The sequence below is a fragment of the Heteronotia binoei genome, chromosome 13 (assembly GCF_032191835.1).
Source record: "Heteronotia binoei isolate CCM8104 ecotype False Entrance Well chromosome 13, APGP_CSIRO_Hbin_v1, whole genome shotgun sequence".
Taxonomy (NCBI): domain Eukaryota; kingdom Metazoa; phylum Chordata; class Lepidosauria; order Squamata; family Gekkonidae; genus Heteronotia; species Heteronotia binoei.
Genome location: NC_083235.1, coordinates 17,653,822 through 17,677,383, shown reverse-complemented (window position 1 = coordinate 17,677,383; position 23,562 = coordinate 17,653,822). Strand labels below are relative to the sequence as shown.

At 43.4% G+C, this 23,562-nt stretch overlaps 1 protein-coding gene across 1 annotated transcript; it reads left to right on the top strand.

Moving 5' to 3' along the window:
• Positions 1-13,873: 13,873 nt before the first annotated feature.
• Positions 13,874-23,040, top strand: LOC132581857 (lysozyme C, milk isozyme-like). The gene is made up of 4 exons (XM_060253276.1): positions 13,874-14,012; positions 17,377-17,538; positions 21,447-21,525; positions 22,959-23,040. The coding sequence occupies exons 1-4, from the start codon at positions 13,874-13,876 to the stop codon at positions 23,038-23,040; spliced, it is 462 nt and encodes a 153-aa protein (XP_060109259.1).
• Positions 23,041-23,562: the final 522 nt, after the last annotated feature.

Genomic DNA, 23,562 nt, shown 5'->3' with positions numbered 1-23,562 from the left:
GATTTGAGAACAAAATTGTTTCCGGCGGTGATATTTGGGGGATTTTTGGGGACGTCACAGGAAGTGCTGTGAAGTCACTTCCTGTTTCCGGCAGTGGCACTTGGGGGAAGTGATGTCACAGGAAGTGATGTCACTTCCCGTTTCCGGCAGGTGACGCGGGGAAATGATGTCACAGGAAGTGATGTCACTTCCTGTTTCCAGCGGTGGCATGACGTCACCGGAAGTGACGTCACCGGAAGTGACGTCACTTCCTGTTTCCGGCGGCGCGCGCGCCCCTACCTTCCCCCCCCCCCCCCAAGGTGTCCCTGGCTGGCCTTCAGACATTATGGTCACCCTATTCATGACTATGGCCAGCCGTTTACAATCCCCACTTTATGCTCTACAAATAATGCTGCTCCACACTTCAGTTTTCAAGAAAGCTCAACAAAGATCGATTAAAAACAAAGCCAAGATAAAAATAAAAAATTAATATCTTCATTACAATGGACAGACAAATTCTATGAACAGCTTTTGATCCATGAGAGGACTTGTTCATTAACCCCATAACTATTAAGTTGTCTTAGGAGTCTTTGGTGGGGAACTTTAGCAAAAGCTTTCTGAAAGTCAAGGTAAACAACATCTATAGAGTCCCCTTTGTCCACGTGTGTTTACCCCATCAAAGAACACTAACTCATGGATGTATTCCATCTGGGTCTGGTGATTTCAGTTTTTAAATTGTCTATCAGTCACAGGACCTCCTCTCTCAGCACCTCGATCTGACTCAGGTCTTTCAACACCCTCTCAAAATCAGTGGTTCTGGAGTGGGCAAGCACTTCTAATCTTCCACAGTGAAGACAGAAACAAAAAAAAATGCATTCACGTGAGGCTCTCCTTTGCCTCCCCCCCAAGTCAAAAGGCCAGGAAGCCACTCACCACCCAAAATCACATAAGAAGTGGAGAAAGGGTGGTGCAGGCTTCTCCAGGGGTTAATGAGGGCTGCTGGGGGTGTGGCAAAGCCCCTGGTGGCTGGCTGGCTGCCTGCTCTCCTAATCCAGGGATTGTTATGCAGCTGCACCTCCTATCCAATAGACAAGGTAGGTGGGGAGAAAGAAGTGGAACCATCAGAAAGGTTCAGGAGCTATGCTCTTGTGAGCTCCTGCTGAATCAGAGGACCGGAAATGGAAATTGACTGAAGTTATGCCAACAGGAACAAAGGCTGTGGGATTTTCCCCACTTTTTTCGAAAGGGATGACTGTATTAAGGAGTAAGAAGGTGCATCTTAACCAGAAAATCATGATGTGGAAATTTTTCAGGAAGAAGGGTTTTTTGAACTAGATCTCTCTCCGTTAGGGTTGCCAAGTCCAACTCAGGAAATATCTGGGGACTTTGGAGCCAGGAGACTTTGGGGGTAGAGCCAGGAGACTTTTGTGATGTCATTTCCTGTGATGTCATTTCCAGGTCAAAGGTCAAGTGATGTCACTTCCACCCATTCCAATGATGTCACTTCCAGCACCAAAACCCCGCCTCCTCATGTGATGTCACTTTCTGGGCACTCTCCCAAACCTGCCTGTTCCTGTGAAGCAATGTCCATTTTTACAAAATTCAAACACTGTTATATATCACTTCCCACCCCCACCTTTCCCCCATTTTACATTACTTTTAGGCATTTAGGCCTCCTTCCAGTGCAAAAATAACCAAAAGCTTTAAGAAATATAAAATGCTTTAATTTAAACATTTAACCATTACAAAAAAAAAATCACACACACACACCAAGCAACCAGCATGTCAAACAAGTTAATAAAACCAGAGAAACTGACATAATTTAAGAAACATAAAGTGCTTTAAACATTTAACAATTACAGCAACAAAAAACAATCAAACAGCACACATCAAACAAGAGAACCCATCATGTTTATGTTGCTTTCTGCTTTGGGGAAAGAAAGCGGTATTTATCTTTGTTTCTTGCTGCTTTCAACAACTCTGGATTTGACTTTATAAAGTTGCGGAATTCTTCACATGACATTCTGAAATTTAACTTCACTTGATGCTCTGCTTTAACAAGGCTATCACTCAGTCGGTTTCTTTCCTTGCTCCAGAGCTGCGTCATTAAGCTGAAGACTCTCTCACAGTAGGCATTGGATACTGGGATGGACAGTGCAAAAGAGACCAGCTTCAACAGATGGCTGACACCACTGTCTGGAATGCGCCTAAAGATCTGAACCCATCTCTGGTCTATCCTCTCTTCTTGTGAGGAAATCTCTTTTTGGCATTTTGCAACAATGCAGACATCATCAAAAAGCTTGTCAGTGTCTATGATATCAGGGCCAAAATCAAGGGATTTGACAAGATTCTCTAAGTCCTCCCAAATCACAGGACTGTCAAGTGAAAACAATGCCATATCTTTGAAAACTGAATTCTCAAAATCATACCATTTCTCAAGGTAGGCAATGCAACTTGGGAGTGTCTGCTCTGCTTCTCTTTGGAATTTTGCCCTTTGAGATGCGGAGACATTGGGTAGGATGGCTGTAGCAGATCTTCCATAGAACTGTTTCTTTTTCCTCCCTTTAAGTTTTTCTCGAAGGTCACTCAGAATTTGGTGAAGTTCAACGCAGCTAACATTGGCACTTTCCAATTTTTTCACAACAGGGTCGAATAATGCCATCAAATTGTGTAGAAAGTACAAATAGCATAGAGGAAGAGATGACTCCTCTTCTGGATTGAATCCTTCCCAAACAACTTTTCCACACCCTTCTTCCCCACAGGACAAGAAGTATGCCCTCAGTGCAGGCCAGCACTGAAGAACCCGTTCAACAGCAGGCAAAAGTGACAGCCACTGTGTTGGCCCATGCCGAATCAAATCTCTATATTCTATATCAACAAACTCAAAGAAGGACCTCAGGGAGTCTGTACTTTTTTGCTGAGCATGAGAACTTACTATATATTTGCAAGATAAAGACTTCAACGTTAAAAGGCAATGCTCTCTTCCCTGTTTTAAGGCAATTGTGAAGCATGTGACATTTGCAGCCCACATCTATCAGCCTATTATTAAGCTGCTTAGGTTTTTGGAACACTGACTTCTGTTTTCCAAAATTCACTGCCGCATTGTCAGCAACGTACGATGACACTCTGTCTAAACTGAGACCACTGTCCTGTAGCACATTCCAGAGCTGGGCTGCAATTGCCTCACTGGTCTCCTCATTGTCATTGTAGAAATCAAGCAATCCTTTTATTCCCTCTGTTACAGAAAAGTAATGACCCGTCACAGGAAAGAATTTCCTGTTTCCCTTGTTGAAGGCATCACATCCTATAGAGAAAAAGTGTGCAGCATTTAGGTCCTTCAGCAACAATTCTACGGATTTGGGAGCCAAAACATTCTCCACAATGCTGGCAGCTTTTGTCTGTCCACAAGACATATTTTTTGCTATGTTGGAATCAGGCAACATTTTTGGCAACAGTTTATTTGTGACTATGATGATGCATAACACTGTGGTACACTTCGACCACTTCAGCTGCAGTGACCTGATTTGCTTCTGAAGAATCTTGGTTTTGAAAGAAGCTACTCAGTACTGATGTCTGTCTGTACTGTTTTTCCACCTCTTTGTGCTTCATACCTTTTGCATGATTTATGATGGCACCTTTCCCCTCATAACGCACCAATATTGTGCGGCGGCACCAGACATATTCTGCTGTTTCTAAGTCTTTTTTACGAAGCCATCTTTTGAATTGGCTTTCGCTCAGCCATTCCTCTTTAAAAACTGAAAGGTATTTTTTCTTTTTTGCTTCGCTACCACCAGATAGACCTTCTCCACTTGCCATGACTTCTCAAAATATTGAAGGGAAGCAACCCTGAGTACTGCAAGAGAGGGGAGGGAAAAAACAGCAATCACAGATAGCCTTGTAGGTGGAGTGAACAAATATACTCATCAGTTTGGAAGCTATTTATCACACAAATACAATGTTTTTTATTTACTTCAAGTTATCTCCACTGGGGACCCAAAGGGGTTTACATGATTTTCTTCTCTTCTATCCTCACAACCATCCTGGGAGGTAGGTTTAGGCTATGAGTGTCTGACTGACCCTAGGTGACCTAGCAGTTTTTCATGCCACAGTACGGATTTGAAACTGGTTCTCCCACATGCTAGTCTGGCACACTAACATCTTAATATTTTCAGTTACCTGCCAATAAATGCACCCTGTACCCCACCTTTACCCATTCTCATTGGCTGCTTTAGCACAGAAGCTTGCTAGGTAATATCACTTAATTCACAACAAATCTGTGCTTCCCCCTTAAACACTTGAAGCCATTCCCTATCTGGTTAAGACTCAGTCACTGCTTTCTTCTCAGGTCACACACAATTGCAAGCTTAAGTAGCTCTTAGACAGACAGACACCAGTACTGAGTAGCTTCTTTCAAAAACTTGAGAGTCAATTTGGTGTAGTGGTTAAGTGTGCGGACTCTTATCTGGTGTAGTGGTTAAGTGTGCGGACTCTTATCTGGGAGAACCGGGTTTGATTCCCCACTCCTCCGCTTGCACCTGCTGGAATGGCCTTGGGTCAGCCACAGCTCTGGCAGAGGTTGTCCTTAAAGGGCAGCTGCTGTGAGAGCCTCTCAGCCCCACCCACCTCACAGGGTGTCTGTTGTGGTGGGGAGAGGGTGGAAGAGAAAGGAGATTGTAAACCATTCTGAGACTCTCAGTGAAGGGCAGGATATAAATCCAATCTTCTCCTCCATGGGTCTCTTCTCCATTTAATTTTTATACCAACCCTGTGGGGCAGATTAGGATGAGCGTGTGTGACTATCCAAGGTCACCCAAGCAAGCTTCCGTGGCAGAGTGGAGATTTGAACCTGGATCCCACAGAACCTAGCTGGACGATCTAAGCATGACACAACACTGGTTTTAAATGTTTTGATGTTTCAGGGAGGAACACTAAAGATGCAAATAAAATCTAAATTGCTTGAGGAGTATTTAATTCTGAAATATAAGGTGATGGTTATCCAGATGGTTTGACCTGACCTGGCCTGTCTCTCTACTTTAGATGCAGGTGGATTGATTGTGACCACTCCCTGGAATGGGAAAGGCACACACAAACTGTCTTTATTAAGACTAACCCTGGGAATCTCTAATATCTGGTTCTGAGACTGCATCCTGGTTTGTGACAAGATGCCAAAACTGGATGGCAGAGCTGGCCTGCACCTCTCGGGCTGCAATCCTGTGCATGTTCAAACTAATTGGTATTGCATTTTTAAATGACACTTGAATGATGCATTTCTATTAAAAAGACACACAGTAATGTATGTTGATAAAAAGTAGGAACAGGATCCATGCTCTGTTAAGCACATGTATGGCAAGACTCAAGGCAGATGGCAAATATTAAAACTACGGATCAGACAGCATAAGACATCTAACAATGCAATAGGACTGGGATTACAAAGTTAGAAAATAATGCAAACGGAGACCTGTGTAAGACATGACATACTATAAACAGTGCAACAATGTAGGAGTCTAGTAGCACCTGTAAGACCAACCAAGTTTTATTCAGAATGTAAGCTTTCATATGCAGGCATACTTCATCAGACAATGGAATGGGGTACAGTCTGATGAAGTGTGCCTGCATAAGAAAGCTTACATTCTGAATAAAACTTGGTTGGTCTTAGAGGTACTACTAGACTCCTACATTGTTCTATTGCTTCAGACCAACACGGCTGCCCATTTGAATCTACAGACAATGCAGAAAGAGAATCACTAAGGTAAAGTGGTACAGTGTTACTACTTTACCTTTGTAATCCACTTTCTGCATTGTTTAGACTAGAGGACAGTTAGAAGCTAGAGGACACATATAAGGGTAAAGAGAGTTTTAGGTATTTAGCTGTGTTGGTCAGTCTGCAGTAGAAGAGCAAGATTTGAATCCAGAAAGACCTTAAAGACCAGCAAGATTTCCAGAGTATAAATCAAAGCTCCCTTCGTCAGATACCTTTGCCAGATACGATGAATGCTGCACCAGACTACAATCTCATTCTCTTATAAAAGCACCCTCCTGGGCTGTTCCTTTATAATGCAGTTCTAACCTCCTAATAAAAAAAACCTTTCTGAACATTTATGTTCTGCACATTCTGCGTTGGGTAGGGGCCACTGCAGAGAATATACAGGCAGCACATGGCTGTTTGAGGGGGGGGGCACCTTCTACAGTCTTCCAAGCTTTGCTCAGATGAGCAAAGATGTCATGACGGGACAGGGGTCCTGCAGGCTTGTGGGTTCAAGGCCATTAATACTTTGAACTGAACCCAGTAACAGATTGGAGTGAGTGCAGAAGGATGTGACACGCATTCTCCACCTCAGTGCTTGACAGTAACTGAGCTGTGGTGTTTCCCAGTTGCTTTTGGTGTTTCTACACAAAGCATATTACAATAGTCTAGCCTCCAGGTTACTGTGGTATGCATCCACATGGCCATACTGGCTGGGTTAAGATAAGGAGTCATCTTCTGGACTAAATGAAGATGGGAAGAAAGCATTCTTTTCCGTTTCAATATCATTTTTTTAAGCAGCAGCATGCTTCTCCAGTGGCAATGCTGGATCCTGTATACTTTTCAGGCTCTTAGTGGCGTTACAAGTATCAGACGCACCCCATCAAATGTGGGAAGCACAGTGCACTCTTTGCATGATCCAAAGTTAGCCATACAAGAGGAGACAGGTCCTATCTCAAATATGTTGGAGCCATGCTGAGTCCACTAATAGGGTAGGGAGGGATATAAGTTTAATTAATATGATGACTTACACAGTGATTCTTTCTTAATGTAACTAATAATTAAAGTAGAGAACTCAAGGATGGAAAGCTTTCCAAAAGACAGTTCAGCACAGAGAGTTCAGGAAAGAAAAGGACACCCAAGGACATGAAGCAAGAATAAGAAACAGCATAAGGGAAAAGAGAACACTTAAAGTTATTTATTACTTTTATTCAGAATACAATTTGAAGTAAAACTGAGACACCTTACATGCAATTTTAAAACACTTTTAAGAACCCACAACATTTTAGATGTTGTCTCTATGTTGTTTGCCTGATCAGTGACATGTGGTGAAACAGTATTTTATCCCACAGGAATCTGGGTAAAAATTACGATTTTGAATCATAAGGTTTCAACAGTTCAACCTGAAATAGAGTTACATCCTCTTAAATTCACTGCTTAGTATTATCTTGATGTTTTCTCTCCTTCACACGTGTGCACAGCTACACGTATAACAACACGCATTTCCCCCTGCCTCCACCCTCCCCTTCTCTCATTTTACCTCAGAGGCAGAGCAGGCAACGCCGCTGCGCTGCCGCCTCTTGTCCGCTTCACACCGTAGCTGCTCCGCCGAGATGGGCTCGGAGAAGAACTCTCGGACTCGCCACGCTCGACCTCCATACATGTGGCCGCCCCGCTGTCCAAATGCCCCAAGAACGAGTGGCACCAAAATGGCACCATTCCCCCCCCCCACACACACTTCCGGATTTTTGGAGAGCGGGGGAGGAGGCTGCAAATTCAGGGGTCGCCCGCCAGGGCGGGGGGGTTGGGAAGCCTACTCTCTGTGGATAGTCAGATATGGACCTTGCAAGAAAATCTATTATGTGATATTAAAAGGCTAAGTGAGATTTTTTGTGGGGGGGCTATAATAAGTTGTCTTGTCTAGAGTAATATGGACATAAAAGCTAAAGGACTGAAAAGTTTTGAAAAGAATTTCATGTAAAAATAGTTAACTCAGATTAACCTTTAAGAAGGCAGACAGCATAATTATTTTGTAATTTGGTAAACTTGTCTTTAACAGATAAAGATATTAGCTTTTTATGTTTATTAATGATATGGGTAAACCTACAAGCTAGTCTATATTTTTAATATGGCTGAATCAAGCAGCAAAACTAAGATGTGGAAACTTTTGAGGATGAAAGATTTTTGAATAGTTGTTCCCACTGTGGCCAATTAGAGATAAAAGAGATTGTAAAGATGGAAATTTTTTACAAAAATATTATATAAATAAATAACTAATTTGGATCAATTGTTAAGAAGGTAGACACCATAATTATTTTACAAATTAGTAGATCTGCTTCTAATATGTTTGTTTGAAGAAATTGTCTATAATGAGATAGATAAATCATTGTGTTCTATTTTTAGCCTGTTAAGGATAAAGATATTTGTCTCAGACTGTATTAAGGAGAGGGAAGGTGCATTTTAGTTATAAATCAGAAGATAGATTTCTTTTTAGGAAGAAGGGTTTCTTGAACTATCTCTCTTTTTGTGGGTAGTTGGGTATGGAACTCTTAATAAGAACAGATATGTGACTTTTAAAGGTTAAGTGAGATTTTTGGGTTATATTAAGTTGGTTTTCCTAGAGCAATAGGGATATAAGAGTTGGATTAATTGTTAAAAAGGCAGACAGCACAATTATTTTGTGATCTGGCAGATTTGCTTTTAATACACTTCTCTGGAGAAACTGTTTATACTGAGATACTGTTTAAACTGTTTATACTGTTTATACTATGTTCTATTTTTTTTAGCTTGTTAAGGATAAAAATATGAATTTTATGTGCTTATTTTAATGAGGATATTGTTAAACTAACAATTACTCTATGCTTTCAACATGGTTAAGCTAAACCAGCCAGTTTTGTGTTGAGATTGTTCTGACTTTTTTATACTTATTTGTGTTGAAGAAGAATTGTTTAGACTTGTATTGCAAGTAATAGTTCAGTAAAAAAAAATTATAATGAAAGACAAAGATGGTAAAATTTATGGAGAACTTCATACTTGCAGATAGAACGAATTGGGTATTTTATTTGGAGGTAGAATTATAACTGATATATTTGTATATTTCTTTGTTTCTGTTTTTCCCATTCTGTACATGCCCTTTCCCCCTTTTATGTATCTATGCTTCTGCTTCTTCTTTTTGTAGTTAAAATCAATAAAAATTATAAAAATCCAGGAAACAGTGAGGAAGCATAAATGGGCAATTTTCACAATGGAGGGTGGTAAGCAGTAGGGTACTGGAGGGCTCAGTTCTGGGTCCGATGCTTTTTAACTTGTTCATTAATGATTTGGGAGTAAGCAGTGAAGTGGCGAAGTCTTCAGATAACACTAAATTGTTCAGGATGATGAGAACCAGAGAGGTTTGTGAGGCACTCCAAAGAGATCTCTTGATCCTGGACGAGTGGGCGTCAATGTGGCAAATGAGGTTCAACGTGGCCCAGTGCAAAGTAATGCACATTCGGGCCAAAAATCCTGACTATAAATACACATTGATGGGGTGTGACCTGGCGGAGACTGACTAAGAGAGACAACTTGGAGTCATGGTACATAACTCACTGAAAACATCAAGACAGTGTGCAACTGCAATAAAAAAGGCCAATGCTATGCTGGAAATTATTAGGAAGGGGATTGAAAACAAATCAGCCAGTATCATAATGCCCCTGTATAAATTGATGGTGTGGCCTCATTTGGAGTACTGTGTACAATTCTGGTCACCTCAAAAAAAGATATTATAGCACTAGGAAAAGTGCAGAAAAGGGCAACTAGAATGATTGAAGGGTTGAAACATTTTCCGCTATGAAGAATGGTTAAAGAGCTTGGGGCTCTTTGGCTTGGAGAACTGTTGACTGAGAAGTGACATGATGTGGATGGGATAGAGAAGGTAAAGAAGTACTTTTCTCCCTTTCTCACAGTTCAAGAACTTGTGGGCACTCAATGAAATTGCTGAACGGAAATTGTTGAATGGATAAAAGGAAGTGCTTCTTCACCAAAGAGTGATGAACACATGGAACTCACTGCCACAGGAGGTGGTGGCAGCTGCAAGCATAGACAGCTTCAAGAGGGGATTGGATAAACATATGGAGCAGAGGTCCATCAGTGGCTATTAGCCACAAGGTATAGATGGCACTCTCTGTCTGGGGCAAGTGATGCTCTGTATTCTTGGTACTTGGGGAGGATGCAATAGTGGGAGGGCTTCTAGTGTCCTGGCCCCACTTCAGGAAGTCCTGGTGGACTTCCTGATGTCACCTGTTTTTTTGGCCACTGTGTGACAGTGTGTTGGATTGAATGGACCATTGGCCTAATCCAACATGGCTTCTCTTATGTTCTTATGAGGTTCTCTTCTTACAAACTGCCAAGTCAAATGCAATTTAAAGCTGAGGTGTAAGGAGGAATGGGCAAAAGAACATGAGAAGCCATGTTGGATCAGGTCAATAGCCCATCCAGTCCAACACTGGCTTGCCCCAGTAAATTATGGCATCCTGCTCCATAGCAGTGTGTGTGTGTGTGTGTGTGTTCCTAGAACCAACAGCATGAACCCCTGCTTTGTGGGTTTCTTCTCTTCTACTTGTGAAACGCTAGCCATCTTGCTGCTGCTTCTGTGGATCATTACAAGAGCTGGTAATTATAGGCCCTTTTCCCTCAACTATTCCCACTCCTTCTTTTTCTCTTAGCTAGTTTCTATGTGTTTTCACTGTGTCTTAATCTTTTATTCTCTTTTAATTTAAAAAACCCCTTTCTGGTTGAACATCTGACTGGTTTATTTTGAGAGTACTATGGGAGGGGGGATTCCTGATTTACTTTGATGGAAAATCCATTCCCCCATACACACACACACACTTTAATAATAATAATAATAATAATAATAATAATAATAATAATAATAATAATAATAATAATAATGATGATGATGATGATGATGATGATGATGATGATGATGATGATGATGATGATGATGATGATGATGATGATGATGATGATGATGATGTTTATTCTTATATCTCGCCCTCCCCCACCGAGGCGGGCTCAGGGCGGCTCACAGGACATGGTATACACCATGATTACAATAAAATACAATCATTACTTTAAAAGACAATTAAAATATAGTTAAATTACATTCAAATTAAGTTAAATAAACAATTAAAATATTATAGGCTACAGATTAAAGTGCTACAGTTCGATATATGTATAGGATGGCTAGGTGTCATTACCCGGGTTCCATCTTAAACGCAAGTTGGCAGAGGATGGTTTTGCAAGCCCTGCGAAACTGATTTAGGTTTCACAAATAATGCTGTTATTTGTATCTTATCTACTTGATGTTAGATTGCTATAGAACTTTATGAACTTGTTCTTAGCTTTTTAATGCTTTTATCATGTTGTATATTGCCCATAGCCCTACAATAGCAGGGAATGAGTCATTCATAAGTTTAATATAATAAATAAATTTTCCACAACTAATTAGGAGGTTGTCTCTTTGGGTAACAGTGGAGACTCTTTATGTCGAGTCAGAGAAAAAAGAGTGAAACCAGCAGCTGCAAATGGAGGAGTGGGGGATCAAACCTGGTTCTCCCAGGTAAGAGCCTGCACAATTAACCACTACACCAAACTGGCACGTGCTTCTGATGCTTCAGACACCGGATCTTCCCACAGCATGGCTAGAGATGTGCAGGCCCGGGAAAGAAACCAGAAAAATTCAGGGGGGAAAATTTTTTTTTCCGTTTTTTTCCTGAAATTATTTTTGTTTTTTTTCGAAAAATTGAAAAAATTGAAAGAATAAAAAAGGAAAGGAAAAAACTGATTATGGAACATTTTATTTTAACATGATGAATAAAATATTTTAAGACAAGATGTTCAAATATTTTCCAAATCATTTCTAAAAAAAAATATGTATGGTATCAGATTATTCTACTTTCTGTGCACTGAGGACAAGCAAATCCTAGGCCATGCCCATTCATTGAAACTTAGTCCTACACTCCCTTCTATGCACTTCCCCCCTCTTCCATTCTTTTTATGAGAATGAGGTTTTTTATTTAATACTATGGAGAGGAAATATGAATAATTGTTACTTCTGGATTTTTTTAAAAATTGTTTTGTGGAGGTTTTTGGGTCTGTTCCACATAAACTAGCAAACAGTTCAGGAGATTGTTGCTCCAGTTGTTACAATCACAAATACATATTATTAAAGTGAATTCTCTTTATAATAATTGTTGGGATACACTATATTTTTAATATACTAGTTGTGATAATTTCATGCCAAGTAAAATTGTCCGTAGTCACATTTATGTTCCTAAAGTAACAGAATGACTTTCAGTCTGGAAAAGAAAAAAAAAATCATATTCATATATATGTATTGCTCAAAGACCACTTGGTCACAAGCAAATGGCAATGAAATAAAAAAATTCATCAGTATGATAGATTTTACAGAATTTACAAAATAAACATTTAGAATCAGCAAAGCGCACAACATAAAACATCTTAAGAATCTTCCTCTTGTTTCTTAAATCTAAACACTCCCAGAAGAAATTTTACAACTGATGTTAGATCAAAGCCACCAAACAAAAGCTGGAGCTGATTTGCCACAGGCAGATCAATATCAGAAATCAATGGGTCGATAAACTGTTTTCGTAAGTAGTTATACCTTTGGCAAACAAAAAACACATGTTCTACAGTTTCAACGGAGCTGGATCCACAACCACATACTCTCTCGAATAGGGTTTTCTCACATAGCACTAGGCTTCCCAATCCACAGGTCCCAGCGGGGGATCCCCCGGTTTTACAGGCTTCCCCCCTCCCCCAGCCAGCTGGCCGGCGGGGGAAGCCCCGTATGCACCTCCATGAACGATTCCCATAGGGAATGATGGGGAATTGATCCACGGGTATCGGGGGCTCTGGGGCGGCTGGTTTTTGAGATAGAGGCACCAAATTTTCAGTATAGCATCTAGTGCCTCTCCCCAAAATACCTCCCAAGTTTCAAAAGGATTGGACCAGGGGGTCCAATTCTATGAGCCCCAAAAGAAGGTGCCCCTAGCCTTCATTATTTTCTATGGAAGGAAGGCATTTTAAAAGGCGCACTGTCCCTTTAAATGTGATGGCCAGAACTCCCTTGGAGTTCAATTATGCTTGTCACATCCTTGTTCTTGGCTCCACCCCCAATGTCTCCTGGATCCACCCCCAAAGACTCCTGGCTCCACCCCCCAAAGTCCCCAGATATTTCTGGAATTGGACTTGGCAACCCTACATAGCACCCACAAAGAACAGCGGTAAGGAGTACATTGAACCTGGCTAAAAAGAAGGCTCTTCTGTAGGCTGGCATGGTCCAGAAGAAAAAAGAAGTCCTAATGTAACATTTTTTTCATTTTTTTCTGAAAATTTCCATTTAAAAAAAAAAACGCAGAAAACTGGGGGTTTTTCTGAGCTTCAAAATTTCCGGAAATTTTACATCTCCAAGCATGGCCTCCAAATAGGAGCAGAAGAGAGAGATTTTGCCAGCAAAGAACCTTGCAAAATCATCACAGTTGGGTGGGGAGGGGTCAAAATTTCTTCCCCCATTAGGTTGGACTTAGTATGGTATAAAGTCGTGAAGCACTTCAACAATTGAGCTGGGTGCGATCTTTCTGAAGTCATGGAGGCAAAGAAGCAAGTCCAGCAAAAGAGCTTTTGCCTAACCCTAAAACTACTTGGCTAAGTGCCTGCGATGAATTTTAACAGACGCCATCAAGGTGATCCAATCCAGAGCTCGCCTCCTTTGTAACTGAGGAAGATCGATCAAGGGAAGTTCCCGGGCAATCCTGTTTGTGCTGCACTTCTCGGTATCCCCAAATTAATGTACGTTTTTCCCATCACCTGTAGCATTGGAATCTTCATCTCAGGCATGTTTATTTCCTTGTAGGGTGGGTATTTTTGCCATTGATCAATTGGCTTACCTCTCCCCTTTACTATCTAGGAGGCAAGAGAAGATAAAGCTGCTAATAGGTCATTTGCATGTAAAATGGTTCCAGGAAAAATCATCAGCTGTCTTCCTGCTCTTCTGCAGTGCCCGAACTCAGATCTCAGAGACCTGGGCTATAAAAGCCAGGGGGAATCTGGGCAAAGCTTTACATCACTCTCCAAGGAGCTGCAGCCATGAAGATCCAGGCTCTTTCTGCTCTCCTTTTCCTCCTGATTGCCGCAAACGAAGCCAAAGTTTGGGACAAATGTGAACTGGGCAGAGAGATGAAAAGCAAAGGCCTGGATGGGTTCTATGGCTACCCACTGGGGAACTGTGAGTTTGCTCTTCCTTTTTCATGTCTGTGTATTCTTTAGTTCTAGCACCCAGGCAAAAATAGAGGGGCTGCGTTTACAGAATGCTTCCCTCCCCATGGAAACTCTCCCCCATTTCGGAGGTCTTTAAAGGGGAAAACAAAATGTTTTCTTCTCTGAATTTCTGTACAGAGCGCTGTGCTATACTGTCTCTCTAGGGCAGAGATGAGAGGATCACACTCGGTGTGCTGTAGTGCAGAAGGAATCACCTTCCATAAAGTAAATGTAGCTACTATAAAGGTGCTAATTCCCAGAGAACTGCCAAGCATAATCCATGAAGAGTGGTTAAAGTAGAGTTTTTCTACATTTTCTGCTGATCTAAATGGCCATTTCTGTGTTACAGTGATAACCCAACATGGCTCATTGGTATTTCCTCGCTGGGTGTTAATTGTTAAGAGACAGGCATCTTAGTTTCTGAAAAGTAAGCTTGTATTAGGCCTCGGATTCAGCAGGAGCTCACAGGAGCACAGCTCCTGGTCCTTTCTGAGGGTTCCCCCTCCTCCTCCCCACCTTGTCCATTGAATAGTAGGTGCAGCTGCATAACAATCCCTGGATGAGCTCCACCGTCTATTTTTCTACAAAACGACCCCTGGCTTGGATTGATTCTTGAAAGTTCTGGAGGTTTCAAAGTGGAAAGAGATTCAACAGTCTGGAAAGATTTGGTCTAAAGGAAAGGGATTTTCTATCCTCTTGAATAATTCATTGTCATTTTTAAAAAAATTACTATCTTCCTTACCCATCAATTCCTTCCCCTCTACCTTCCTGGTTTTAACCAGCTCCCGGTCTCTTAACGTTCCACAAGTTTTCTTAGATGTCTTTGATGTGAGATATCCACAGTTCTCCACTGTCCTGCTAAAACACTTTGCAGTCTGATGGAATGTAGATAATTGTGCCTTTTGTACAAGTAATTGTGCCTTTTGTACAAGTAAAAAACTGTGCTTTTTTCTGAATGTACAGCCCATCTGCCTCATTAGAACAATGAAACCAATGGGCCTCAGAGCAAATGGGCCTCAGAGCAAATGACCTCAGAGCCTGTACAGCCCATCTGCCTCATTAGAACAATGAAACCAATGGGCCTCAGAGCAATGGGCCTCAGAGCAATGGGCCTCAGAGCAAACTAACTTATGCAGTAGCTCACAGTTTTAATGCCAGTAGCTCACAACCAACGTTCCCTCTAAGCTGCAGTCTTGTGAGCAAAAATTCTACTGTGTGAGCTACGGGCATTAAAGTTGTGAGCTACTGCATAAATTATTGTGCTCTGGGGCCATTTATCCTGAGCTAAGACCAAAAGGTGTGAGCTGGAGGCTAAAAATCTGTGAGCTAGCTCATACTAACTCCGCTTAGAGGGAACACTGCTCACAACACTTTGTAGCTGGAATGGCTTCTCCCAAGAACTAAAGAAGCAATTCCAGCCACAAAGTGTTTGCACTATGTCTACTGAATGAATATAGACTGGAGCTTCCATAGCCAACAGAGATTCATGACTGTAATGGCTGCAGGCAGAGCCTAAACGTTGAAGAAGGTGCCTTCACTGAAACCGGTCCTGAGCTTCCTGATTTGGCTGCAGCGTCCTTTCCTTTGTTCTTCTTCACATCTGTGATCCACTCCAGGATAATTTTGGAATAGGACTTTGACTGTGCACTGATATTGTTTACAGACATTATTTGTTTAATCTTATGGACAGTGCCTATTTACACATGGATAATTCTTTACTATTTTTAAGATATATTTTTTTAATTTAACAGGAGCAAGACAAGAATATAGTTCAAGCAATTCATACAGTAATTACAAAAAAAATTGTTACAGAAAACAAATAATTTGGGTGTTAAACATCAATAATAAATGAAATCTAAATATTTTCCCGGCAAACAACAATCCATACTTTTTTGAGAAGCAACATATTTTCAAAAGGGAGACCATTTCTCCTCAAAATCAGCTTTATATAAAGGATGTTCAGTTATTAACAACTGTGTTGCTAGTTTATAGGATATCCACAAATCCCACACCTTGTGAATTGTAGGCTATTAACAACTGTGTTGCTAGTTTATATTTTTCTTCCACTGTTGTGCTATCACTGTTTTTGCTGCTAAAAATAAAATTCCAACCAGACTTCTACTCAATTTAGTCAATTTTGTATTGTCACAATAATTTAACAAAACTGACTCGGCTGTGTTTGGAACTATGCTCTCAATAATTCCGTTTGTGATCTTTAAAATACTATTCTTTATTATAACATACCAGAGGTTGGATACAGAAATTGTTGTCATCATTGTTCCTTACTGACATAGTATTATTGTGCTACCCGGTTTTCCATTGTTTGCTAACAGTTTCAAACTGTAGTTTTTACTTGGTTTTGGAAGATGAGAATAGGCCAGCCCAGTAGCCTCCCTGCCCCTTCCGACTAGCAGGATAGAAACACTGGTTGTTATTCTATCGATCTTACTTTCACAGGGCAGCCAACGGCAATATGTGACGATACGTCCAACCCCCTGCACAATGCATGAAATTAACAAATACCTCCCCACCCCCACACCTCCAGTGACCCCTCCTCCATTCCCAGTAGATGGCAGGGGGGATCCCCAGAAAAACTAGCCTGGAGAAAAATTGCTGCTTGACCCCAAGTGGCAATCAACATTTCTCCTGGGCATATACAATTTTAGAAGGCTGTAGGCCATACAGAGCCCCATGGCGCAGAGTGTTAAAGTGTTTTCCAACCTGGAGTTGGGAACCCTATCCAGAGCCAGTTTGGCGTAGTGGTTAAGTGTGTGGACTCTTATCTGGGAGAACTGAGTTTGATTCCCCACTCCTCCACTTGCAGCTTCTGGAATGGCCTTGGGTCAACCGTAGCTCTCAAAAGAGTTGTCCTTGAAAGGGCAGCTTCTGGGAGAGCTCTCTCAGTCCCATCCACCTCACAGGGTGTCTGTTGTGGGGGGAGAAGATATAGGAGATTGTAAGCTGCTCTGAGACTCTGATTCAGAGAGGAGGGTGGGGTATAAATCTGCAGTCTTCTTCTATCCCCACCCTGCCTCCAGTGGCCAGGGAATCTCTGGCAATGCTACTTTGAATTCATTTTCACATCGTCGCCCTTTCTTCGTCAATCTTCTTTATGACTCCAGATCCTTGAATCTAAAGGCTGTCTGCACAGACGTTCTCATGCCGCTATCTTTGTTATATAAGAAAGATCGAAAGTAACGTCACCCCAGAGTCAGAAACGACTGGTGCTTGCACAGGGGACCTTTCCTTTCCAGTCCAATCTAGTTGCAAAATATCTGTCACTGTGCCGTTATTTCCTTGACAGACCCCCTTTTCTGATCCATTTCTTGCAGGGATCTGCATGGCCTTTCACGAGAGCAAATACAATTCCAGCGCTGTGAGCTCCTCCAATACAGATGGCGGCGTAGGCTTTGGAATTTTTCAGATAAGCAGCAAATACTGGTGCCAATATGGAAAACTTTATTCAGAAAACCGGTGCGACAAACTCTGCGGCAGTAAGTACCATGCTCATGTTGGCCTGTCTAGACAGCGGTCTGTGAAATCTCTTGAATGTGGATCGAGATGGGTAGCCATGTTAGTCAGTCTGCAGCAGTAGAATCAGGGCTTATTTTGTAGCAGGAACTCCTTTGCGTATTAGGCCACACACCCCTGATGTAGCCAATCCTCCAAGAGCTTACAGGGCTCATTACAGGGCCTACTGTAAGCTCATGGAGGATTGGCTACATCAGGGGGGTGTGGCCTAATACACCTGCTACAAAAAAAGCCCTGAGTAGAATAGAACCAGCGTCCAGGAGCACCTTAAGACTAACAAAACTAACTAACAAAATTGGTGGCACGGGAGGAGCTTTTGTGAGTCACTGCTGGGGTTGCCAAGTCCATTTCAAGAAATATCTGGGGACTTTGGGGGCGGAGCCAGGAGACTTTGGGGATGGAGCCAGGAGTATGGTTGGGACAAGCATCATTGAACTCCCAAGAGAGTTCTGACCATCCCATTTCAATGCCTTCCTTCCATTGGAAATAATGAAGGATAGGGGTACCTTCTTTGGGGGCTCATCGAATTGGACCCCCTGTTCCGATATTTTTGAAACCCAGAGGGTGCTTTGAGGAGAGGCGCCGGATGTTATGCTGAAATTTTGGTACCTCTAACTCAAAAAACAGGCACCCCAGAGCCCCAGATACCAACAGATCAATTCTCCATTATACCCTATGGGAATCGGCCACTACATCTGTTGAATTACTCTACAAAGAGGAGCAGTCAAGTCTATCTGTGTCTTTCAACAGAAGGAAGAGAATGACAGCAGACTTTGCACCTGACAACTTTTAAAGTCTAAGTTTCTACTAAAGACTGATTTTTTTTTTGCTTTAGGGGACATTCAGGAATTGTTCTGCTTGATTGTTTGAGTAAAGAGTGTGAGTGCACTTATATTGCAACATTCGGTATGCGGTGTTTCTTTTGTCTTACCTAATTCCACACTGCAAGTTTCCTAATTATCCTGCCTGGGGATTGGCAACCCTAGTCACTGCTCACTACTTGAATGTGGTGGGTGGAGATTTTTGGGAAGAAGGGTTCCATCTTGTCACTCAGCGGCGTTGCACAGATCTGCAAATCTGAATGCTCTTGGCCTATGAAAGACATACAGTCGAAGTCCAGGTGAAGGAGGAGGGAAATAAAACTTATTGCAATAAACCGGAGAGCAGAGCGAAGCCAAAGCCTGCAACACCAAGCTGCTCTAGCTTCTTTCAAAACAGTTGCAATCTTATATACCCTTGAGGACACATTTGGTGCATGTTAGTATATATACTTATGAATTGGTTGCAACATGCAGTTAGGGTTGCCGTGTCCAATTCAAGAAATATCTGGGGACTTTGGGGGTGGGGCCAGGAGACTTTGGGGGTGGAGCCAGGAGACATTGGGGCGGAGCCAGGAGCACAGGTGTGACAAGCAGAATTGAACGCCAAGGGAGTTCTGGCCATCACATTTAAAGGGACAACACACCTTTTAAAATGCCTTCCTTCCATAGAAAATAATGAAGGATAGGGGCACCTTCTTTTGGGGCTCGTAGAATTGGACCCCCTGGTCCAATACTTTTGAAACTTGGGGGGTATTTTGGGAAGAGGCACTAGATACTATACTGAAAATTTGGCACCTCTACCTCAAAAAGCAGCCCCCCCAGAGCCCCCGATACCCGCGGATCAATTCCCCATCATTCCTTATGGGAATTGTTCATGGAGGTGCATAATGGTTGTGGGGGTGGGGCTTCCCCCACCAGCTAGCTGGCTGGGAGAGGGGGGAAGCCAGTAAAACCGGGGGATCCCCCGCTGGGACCTGGGGATTGGGAAGCCTACATGCAGTATAATTTCATTGTGAGAGCCAGTTACACACTGCTTTGCTAGATTGGCACCAGTTCACTGGCTACAAACTGTGATGTAGCAAAAATTCAATACACGTGCGTCTGTCTTGACCGGTCAAATCTGGTTTTGGGGTTCTAAGAACCCCCTACTGCTATTGTTGCTTAGAAATACAGTCGAGATTCAGAAAAGGCATAGGACGAGTCATGTTTATATTACAGATAAGACTGGGATGCTGGTAAGTCTTCTGTTTGTCCTTCTCCTCAGTCCGGCCTAGCTGAGTGTGTTAACCCTTAAGGATGCTAAGTGTACGCGTGGCCTGCCCAACTAAAGCTGTGTTCCACTACAATATAGGGGGTTCAACACATGGAAGAGGCGAGGTGGTAGTGACCATAGCTCCTTTATTCAGTACAGCACGGCAATAGCTGAACTCAAAGACTGCTGAACTGGGCCAATGGGGCCGACTATATACAGTTTAAGCTTCCCCCGCTAAGATACCATTCAAACCATCAGGGGGGCCCGTGATTGGAGCAGGGCAGCAAGGATTTGGATCCGACTGCCCATTGTTCCTCAGTCCCCAAGCTCAGTCCTCAAGGCTCCAATGAGCCAGGCAGGAACGCTATTGATAACAGATACATAAGTCCACATACACAACACCCACAGTGGCCACTTTCCTGCCATTCTCTGGTCCCCTGTGGAGCACCCACTCGTCCCAAAGTATTACTTTCTCACCTGTCCTCTGGGACAGCATGAGGGGAGGGGAGTTTTGAATGTATGAGAATGAGGAAAGGTGCGGGAAGAATTTTCTGTCCTTGAAAATACTCTAGTGCAGGGGTCCTCAACCTACGGCCCGCGGGCCAGATGCGGCCCGCTGAGGACGTTTATGCGGCCCGCCGGGTTATGGCAAAATCAGACCGGAAGTGACGTTCGACCTAAACTTGCGTTAGCAACGCACACTTCCGGCACTGGGCTGAGGCGGCAGAGACAGAGTGTGAGGCGATACCGAGGTGAGGTGAGTTCCCAGGCCAGGGTGTGTGGTGTGGGGAAGGGAGAGAGATGCAGAAGACGGAGAACTGACGGCCCGCGGCCTTGTACCGTAACGGCAGTCCGGCCCTCCAACAGTCTGAGGGACAGTGAACTGGCCCCCTATTTTAAAAGGTTGAGGACCCCTGCTCTAGTGCAAGGGCAGCCAAACAGCGGCTCGGGAGTCACATGTGGCTCTTTCACACATATTGAGTGCCTCTCAAAAGAGCCTTGTGGTGCAGTGTTAAAGCTGCAGTACCGCAGTCCTAAGCTCTGCTCACAACCTGAGTTCAATTCCCAGTAGAAACTGGGTTTTCAGGTAGCCGGCTCGAGGTTGACTCATCCTTCCATCTTTCCGAGGTCGGTAAAACGAGTACCCAGCTTGCTGGGGGGAAAGTGTAGATGACTGGGGAAGGCAATGGCAAACCACCCTGTAAAAAGTCTGCCGTGAAAATATTGTGAAAGCAACGTCACCCCAGAGTCGGAAACGACTGGTGCTTGCACAGGAGACCTTTCCTTTCCTTTTCCAAAACCCATACCACCCCATCAGCCAGCTTGGAGGAAGTGTCTCTTTAAATCACTTCTCCAAGGCAAGCCAGCTTGTGACTTGGAGCTGGACCGACTCTGCCAGTAGGCAAACTAGAGTGCCAGCCTTCTGGTGGCACCAAATCGGTGACATTATCAGTGCGGGGGTGGGGGGGGCGGAGTGCAAGAAGCTAGCCTTGCCTGGGGTGCGAGACAGTCTAGGGCCAGCCCTGGCTTGGAGAATGCATTTGAAGTTAAAGTTGCTTTCTTTTCACCTCCCCCCCAATCTATTTGCCTTCCTTCGTTCCTTGCAGTTCTCAAACTTCTGATGCTGTTGTCTTGAGGCTCTCAAACATCTGGTTTTTATTCTATGTAGCTCTTATGTTATGCAAGTTTGGCCACCCCTGCTCTAGAGGATACAGTGCAGACAGGCATTTGCAGAAAGGAGTTGAAGGGACCAGTACATTTTAAGCTCCTTTCTTTCCTAACCATTTTTTCCCTGCAGGTTTCCTAAATGATGACATCAGCGATGACATTGAGTGTGCTAAGAAAATGGTCAATATCAGCCAAGGGATGCATGTCTGGTGAGTCTTTTCCCACTTAATCCCGCTGCTTGGAAGATTCAATAGCAGCTAATGCGGCTGTACCATGAAGTAAGGGGTGACCTTAGCCAATAGTCAACATGGACAGCTGCCCCAGGCAACTCACTGAGGGTCCTCAACCACCCATGGCCCCACCCTTGATGGGGGGGGGAGAAGAAGAAAGCAGGGTCCCACTTCATCCAAGGCTCAGGCAGCTAACTGGCTGGGAGGCAATGGTGACCACCTCATCTGGGACAAGCTTAGAATCATAGAGTTGGAAGGGACCTCCAGGGTCATCTAGTCCAATCCCCTGCACAATGTGGGAACTTCACAAATACCTCCCTCCCACACACCCTTCATGCCCTCCTTCTCATGATCTGCCTAAGTTCACATTATCAGCATTGCCATCAGATGACCATCCAAGTCTCTGTTTAAAAACCTCCAAGGAAGGAGAGCCCATCACCTTCCCCTGAGGAACCACTCTAACTGTCCCTAGAGAGATCCACTCAAACTGATCCCTAGACAGATAACTACCAGGTGATCAATGGGCTCTCAGAGTCCAGTTTTCAGATTCTGGGGACTTGAATATGTAAATCATACCTGGGAAATCCAGAAGGTCACTTGTGACTTTTGGAATTACTGTTTTTATATTATTCCCAGTCCAGTTCAAGAGTGTGTAAGCTTACGTAAAGCTGCCACCCACTGAGACAGACCCTTGGTCTATCAAAGTCAGTCTCGTATATTACAGGCAGTGGCTTTCCAAGTTCTCAGGCAAAAAGGTTCTTCACATGATCACCTTCATCCTTTTAACTGGAGATGCTGGGAATGGAACCTGGGACCTTCTGTGTACAGAACAGATGCCCTACTGCTTAGCCTATGTCCCTCCCAAAGAAAATACACTGTAGTGATGCATGGATTTGGTCTAAGACCTAAGTGAAGCTGGCAACAAGGTGGAAACCAAATCTTGAACTCATAGTAATTCCAGTGGACAACATCTGGCTGCAACAGGATTATAGGAGGACATCCGAGAGCAAATCAACTGTTTAAGAACTTTGGGTGGTAAGACCATGGAGAGCTCTAACCGCACCTTGAGATCATCGCCCCCCTAACACAATAATGAGCTTAGCTGGGGAAATGCATGACCCATGAAACATGTAGTGCAGTACTTCCAGTGCTCCTGGCTCTGAGAGGAAAGAAGATGGAAGAAAGGTGGGAGTGGGGAAAGGAGCTAGATGGGTCTGCTTCTGCATTCCTTAAGTGCCTTGGGGGATGGAGAACTGGAAGACGTGTGCCAGGCAGTGGACTCTCCATTAACCATGAGTAATGGTCGTCAGGGATGGAATTCTAGCAGGAGCTCCTTTGCATATTAGGCCACTCCCCCCCCGATGTAACCAATCCTCCAAGAGTTAGATGGGTCTGCTTCTGCGTTCCTTAAGTGCCTTGGAGGATGGAGAGCTGGAAGACGTGTGCCAGGCAGTGGACTCTCCATTAACCATGAGTAATGGTCGTCAGGGATGAAATTCTAGCAGGAGCTCCTTTGCATATTAGGCCACTCCCCCCCCCGATGTAACCAATCCTCCAAGAGCTTACAAGGCTCTTTTTTGTAAGCTCTTGGAGGATTGGCTACATCAGTCGTGTGTGGCCTGATATGCAAAGGAGCTCCTGCTAGAATTTCACCCCTGATGGTCGTCATCAGGGCTTTTTTTGTCGCAGGAACTCCTTTGCATATTAGGCCACAACCTACTGGTGGAGCCAATCCTCCAAGAGCTGACAGGGCTCTTCTTACAGAACCTACTGTAAGCTCTTGGAGGATGGGCTACATCAGTAGGGTGTGGCCTAATATGAAAAGGAGTCCCTGCTGCAAAAAAAAAAAAAAAGCCTTGGTCTTCATTGAGGGGGGGTATAGGAGACCGCACTGGTTTTTGCATTGACGGGAGTAGCTAGAGACAAGACATGGTTTGCTTGTGTGCCTAATCTGTCACTGTCAATATGTATTAAATGGGGAAGGGCGAAGGAGCAGCTTACGCCTCTCTTGGAAGC